This window comes from Teleopsis dalmanni, chromosome 2 (genome assembly GCF_002237135.1).
Source record: "Teleopsis dalmanni isolate 2A chromosome 2, ASM223713v2, whole genome shotgun sequence".
Classification (NCBI taxonomy): Eukaryota; Metazoa; Arthropoda; class Insecta; order Diptera; family Diopsidae; genus Teleopsis; species Teleopsis dalmanni.
This window is the reverse complement of record NC_051847.1, coordinates 119,166,709-119,173,349: the sequence shown is the minus strand read 5'-3', so window position 1 is coordinate 119,173,349 and position 6,641 is coordinate 119,166,709. Positions and strand designations below refer to the sequence as shown.

Sequence of the window (6,641 nt, the reverse complement as noted above, 5' to 3'; positions counted from 1 at the left end):
TGAAATTGTTTTGAAATATAAATTATAATTACAACATATAGAAGAAAATTAAATTATTTGTGAATAAATTTATCACATTTCAACATTTAAGGTTGCAAAAAATGTTATGAAAACTATATAAAGTAATAGATTATTCAATTTCACTTATTGTTTAACATATGTAACGTAAAAGCTCCGTTACTGCTTACACTTTTCGATAATCCTCATCAATCTATTACAATTTTTTGTAATAAAATAATAACTAAATATTTAAATAAAATTGCAGAAAATTGTTAAAAATTTCTTTTAAGATTTTAAAACTGAATAATTCTTGTCTGCTAGGAATCACATATCTGACTATTTGGATATAGGTATGATGTTGGATAGGAAATAATCTTAATTGGGGAGAGAAGAATAATATTAATGTCCTTTGATAATTTTCAAATTTGTTATTTGTTAGACGTAACGCTATATTTGTAATGAATTTGATATATATAATCACTCAATGAAATTGAAAATTCCTAACACTTATAATAATAAAAAACAAATATAATAAAGTTATTTCAATTAATTAGTACCATTTTTATTTATTCAACTATATTAATTAGTTGTTAGTAAATGATGTTGCTGAATCATAAATCACTATTCTATCACTATTCTAATGTTCAAAACAAAACCCAAAAAGTATTTGGTACGAATTTGTTAGATAAATTATTTATTTTAATTTTTCAGCATTTTTTATATTCAACTCTCCAAACGTAGAGCCCAACATCAGTTTATTGAACCTGAGCCATTCTTGTAGTCTTACGACGTTACCCATTATAAGAAAACTTTGGCGATGGGAAGAATCTTAATTTTATAAGCACTGGCAGAACAGTAAAAACCAAAAATAATTGAAAAGTTTCATCAACTCCTACAAAGTAGTTTTAAACAATTTATTGCTCGGTGTAGGGGGAAAAAGTATAAAAATTATCATAAGGTTTCTTACACAGCAGTACATGTTGAGATATCCTTTTGACATAACCAGTCTCTCAGATATTTGTGTATACCGCTGCTGAAAATTGGGTGTTGAAATATTTAAAAATGTTCTCTGTTTAAGGCATTCTGAAACCGCATTACAAACACCAACCTATGGGCCGTCACGAATCAATCACATGCTACTGTTGACACATGTAGACGTAAATGGTGCCGAATAGGCCATGACTACCGCAGACCCAATGAAAACACTGCACTCCAACCTCTGAGGTCGAATCCACAAGGCATCCGTCGACCTGGTGCGCCAGTTAGAACTTGGAGGAGGACAATTGAGAAAGAGCTAAGAGAAGCTAATTATTCCAAGGAATGATATCTGTCAAGAATCAAGTAACAGAATCCGATATGAAAGAATGGTCGAAGCCTTACGCTTCCCTGGGAGATGGGTATGAGAGAAAAAGAGAGTCATCCAACTAGCGGACAAATTCATTGCTTTACAAAATATATATAACAATACAAATCATCTAAGTTGTTAACGATAGTTAAAAACCGAAGTATCACCTTAGTATAAAAACTTAAGTAAAACGATACGAACTACCTAGGCATATTGGGATTTATAGATTTTCCTACATAATAATAGTAGTAAATTGTTATTAGCTTTGTAAAATTTTAAGACCGTATTTTCTTTTTTCTGAAATAACATTGACTAAGTTAGCAAGCTAACCTTTGTTCGCTTAACGCCTCTTATACAAGACGTTTCACGTACTGTTGTTAGTGCACAGTCTTTAGCTAGAAATATATCCATATTATCTATCAGTGACAATATTTAAAAAAAAAATGATGTTTAAGTTTTGAAAAACCAAATTCAACAAAATCAAATTCTTTTAGTAAAATTATGAAATGACATCGTTAGCCATGCAGTTGCAAATACACCTGTCCGCACAGGAATTACGCAGTCATTGCCAGATAAATGTACCATAAAAATAGACCCCTTCAAATCGACTTTCAACTACTGCCATGCTCTATAAACGAATGAGTTCCAGTACCAGCATAAATGGGTGTTGATTTTAATGTTAAATGTGCGGGTAAATACAGTGCTTCCGTTTCCGCAACCGCTTTATTTCTTTATGCCATTTTTAAATTTCAGTTTCAATTTCTGTTATATTTTGTTTTTGTTTTTTGTTGCTTTTATTTGTTGTTTTATTATTATTAACTATGGTATGTACGTTTAACCTATTTGAACTAACCTTGGTTAATGCAATTTGACGGTGTATAGATAAAAGCAGCGCTGAAAAGAGCGTGCACCGCAAACTCTTGGAACAAATGAAAGGCTGTCGTTTTGCCTTTACCGCTTTAACGCAAAAGAGGCGAAAAGAAGGTACCCACCAGGAATGCATAAAAAAGTTGATAGTCAAAAACTTGCACAAAGTGAACCTTGACCGGAAAGTGAAAATGGAAAGACACGAATGCACACAGAATGAAAAACTAAAATGCAACTGAAATTAAAATTAAAAAAAAATATAAATTCTCTTTAAATTTCATCAATTTCACCTGCGCATGCATTGAAATTCAATGAAAACTTTTATAAGTAAAAATTCCTTTTGCAGTTCCAGCGACCCACGTGCACAAACAGAGCCAAGCATTAAGATTTATTCGCTTCTTTTAATGCTTTTCAATAGTTTTGGCCTGTACGGCTTTTTATTTGCATCTAAATTTTTCTCATGCCATGGGAAACTACCCACACCAAGCGCAAAAGTTTGGGAAGTGCAAAAAGTGTGTTGACCCAGTTAGTGCCTATCACTTTTTTGTTTGCATTCCCTCTGCTGCTGGCTGTTCCGTAGAAACTGGTATCTCATAGAGAAAGTAGCGCTGAACTATTAAAATAATTATAGGTACGGCATACGAGGACTTTCACTTATAATTACTATGGTTGTGGTTAATCGCAAGGAGGAAAATAGAAGCACCAAGCAGCGGAAGACAGAAATTAACTTTGAATTTTTTTCTAATGCCATAAGGTTTCAAGTAAAATGCATAGACTAAGTTGGAGTAGCATTAAGGTAAAAATTTAAAAATGATTTAAATCTAATAAAGGAAGAAGAATGGTGGAAAAATAAAATTCGTTTTAATAAATCAGTTTGAAAATTAGAAGTAAACAGGTAATACACTGGGTAAGATGAAGAGATTTTTTCGAACAGTAGTGAAACACAACAACAAAAATTTTATTTTTATTAATTAATTGAATTTTTGGCTGACCATACAGCTGTTTCGAGTATTGCCAAATACCCATCATCAGTGGTCTTGGAAATAATTCTTGTATTTAATTATTCGTAAATAATAGATAAAAAAATAATGTAAAAAAGATATTGATAAATTTCTTAGTTTCATTATAAAAAAACATTTCTAATTTAAAATAATTTTTGTGTCATAACAACATATATTGTTGTTGTAGCTTTAACTATACTAGAATCATTATCATTTATTTATCTTCTAACTGATGATGGACCGTAGATCAGCAGATCATATCTTCCTGTGCGTTCTGAGGTTGACTTAAGGTTTGTTAGGGCGGGGTTGGGGCAATGTATCTACTTTTGTGAATAATTTTAGGGCTCTGCCCTTGATATATTTTTCACTGAGACGATTCTTAGATCTCTATACATGTCTGCTGTTCAAGTAGAAAATACTTAAACATTTCTTACAAATGACAGTACTGAAATTTTAAAAAACAATAATTTACAACTATTGAATTAATTTGTATAGCTGTGGTTTGTGCGTTAGTTCTAAATAATTATACAGTAGCTGCAAGCTTTGTTTATGAATAAACAATATAAATTGTCAAAACTCGGCTTTATGTGTTAAGACGTCAGTTCATGGTCAAATTTGACATGATATAATTCTTGATATTTGACAAATCAATCCGTATTTTTAAATAACACTCATGATGGATATTTGGCGGTATTGTAAGCAGCGTATGGTTAAACAAAGAAATCAATTTGATTGTAAAATAAAAAAATGCTTTGTGGTGTTCCAAATAGCACTATGGTTAGCCTAAGAATTCAATTTGATTGAAAACTAAAGAATTGTTTGCCTCGAAAATTCCCACATCTTTTTCTATTAAAATTAATATATAATTGATGGTTGGATAAGAAGTTAAATAAAACGTTGATACACCTAGTATATTGATTAACCATTACATATTGTTATTGATAAATTTACAAATCAAAAAAGTTGTAAATATTGAAAATAAATCAGATTATCAATAATTTTAAATTACGCACTATAGCTACTTTCTACTTTTGATTTACCCTTTGCAGGTTCTATTCTCTAACACCGCGAAAGAGATTTGATTACTATGTTTATGCTATATTTGCGCAACCCCACCATACTTCATTCAACTTTTCTTCCCGGACCAGTGAAAGTTGTATATAACTTGTTGTTTGGGTCTTCAGATGCCGACAGATCTTGCATCTATATAGCATAAGTGATATCATAAAGCGTTGATGTCAGCGTTGATTTTTGTAATCTACCTGATATTTGTTGCTCTAACAAAACTTTATAATTATATTAATATCTAATATTCTAATATCAAAAGTGATAGCAGACTGCCAAGCTATTTCAAAGCGATAGATCTATAATTATATATATTATTTTATATAAACTTCTTATTAAATTTTGATGATAATTTTTTTTTGGATTCTAAATAAAAATACTAATTTTTTTTTTAACTGTCTTTGAGTAATTCTAGTGCTCTTTATAAACGTATTTATTTGTTTTAAACAATCTGCCCTAATGAAAGGTTCGGTATAGTTGTCTCCTCTTATCTATCACATACATTGACTTGTTCTATACATTAAAGAACGTGTAAAGATATTAGTATTGAAATGATTCAAAATAGTTTGTGAGAGTAAAAGGACAATATGCAAAAACTTATTAGTATCATCTGTGTTTGATATTGCCTATCACCTATTAGTAAACAATCAATGTAAATAGTAGTATTCTCACTCTACAATACTACGTAGGTGAAATGTATCATAAATGATTATTGTTATTATATTATTTATTAAAATTATTGACGTGAAATTGGCCGACAACTGAAATTGCGGCCAGGAGAGTCTTATTGTACCAATTTCACTATTGATTATACAAAGCCTTTTAAAGCTTTGTGAACAAAGTCTAGAACCAAATCTAGAGAAGAGCTCTTAATCCGTTCTGGTGACAGATATACCACATGAAACAAGTTTTTTCTATGTGGTGTCACAAAGAACACAAAGGGCAGTCACAAGGAATATGCATTGTATGTTCCTCATCTTCGAGGCATTATTTGTATTCCGAATTAGCAGATTATCGTAGTTTATGAAGGTGATATTTCAGACCATAATGAAGGTTGATAAACAATTACATCCACGGAACCCTTATCATCATTTTCCGTTGCGCTTACAATCGGATCAACTAATTCAGAGCAATAATGCCCAATAATATCGTCATCTTTAAGAAAGCTTCATATACACATTTCATTGTCAAACTCAATATAACCGTTGGGAGTAACATTGGAAGTTTTTTTATTTACTTTAAACCACGCTGCCAGCGATTAAAAAAATTAAACATTTTGTTCGGAAAAAGAGACTTCGCCTAACACCAGAATGGATTCATACTAGAAACAAAAATTCGACTTATAGAATGCACTTTCCCAATTTCCTATCGGCACGGAACAAAACTTTTATTCGAGTTATAGAGAAATTCTAGTTATAGAAGTTCGAGTTATGGAAACAGAATTGTATGTAATTTACTCTAAAACCTGTTTTTTGGTTCGAGTTATAGAAGTTGGACTTATGGAAGCTTGACTGTTTTTAAATTTATAAAATTTTAATAACACTGAAAGCTGCATACTGCATTTGCCACATGTCTAAAAATAGGAGGAGCAGGAAGGAGATCTACTATTATTTGTTGCAACTTCAAACAATAATAAAAATATATATTTAGTCAGAAATCTGTGCAATGCAGCAATGCAAATTAAACTAAAATAGGCCAAAAGTAATTTATATGCACAAATTGCAGCACTTATTTCTTCGAAAACGGCTGCAATATACGGGTATGGATGTGTGTTGGTAGCGAAATTACAATATATAACCAAATTATAGACCCAGATTTGCATATGATAATTTACTGCACGATAGCTAAAAATGGATAAAAAGACCGAAAAGAACAAAAATTTAACTGAAATGAAATAAATGCAAAGTTTTTAGCCACATTTTTAGGACTCATTCAAATTCCTTTGGAGCGCATTGTGCCATGTGGCAGCGCATTGGGTTAAGTATGTCAGCAATATCAATTTTTCGGCTGTTGTTGGTATGTATGTATGCATGTGTATGTATGCATGTATTCCCAAGCGTAAGGACTAAGTTTTGGAGAATATGTTAAAAGTACAAATACAATGTATTTAAACTTTTAATTAAAAACTATAAAGCAATATTTTAAGGCTCAAATAAAAGTTTTCGGGGTACTTGGTGATATATATATATATATATATATATTCACAACTTTTTCTAAATACTTAAACTACTACAATATAAAATATATAATGTAAAACGATATATTGGGTGTGACACTTGCAATTGACATTTGGAAATTGGAAATATATGCGACATTATTGGTTTTTGTGATATGCGACATTATTGGTGTAAAATTAATCATAT

General features: G+C 30.7%; 1 protein-coding gene across 1 annotated transcript in view; it reads left to right on the top strand.

Annotated features, from left to right (window-relative positions):
* Window positions 1-2,005: 2,005 nt before the first annotated feature.
* The window catches only part of LOC119675566, a 32,031-nt gene continuing 27,395 nt past the window's right edge, over window positions 2,006-6,641 (top strand). The window contains exons 1-2 of the mRNA XM_038086772.1: window positions 2,006-2,036; window positions 2,228-2,329. Coding sequence (XP_037942700.1) covers window positions 2,006-2,036; window positions 2,228-2,329 — 133 coding nt within the window. The remainder of the gene's footprint in view (window positions 2,037-2,227; window positions 2,330-6,641) is intronic.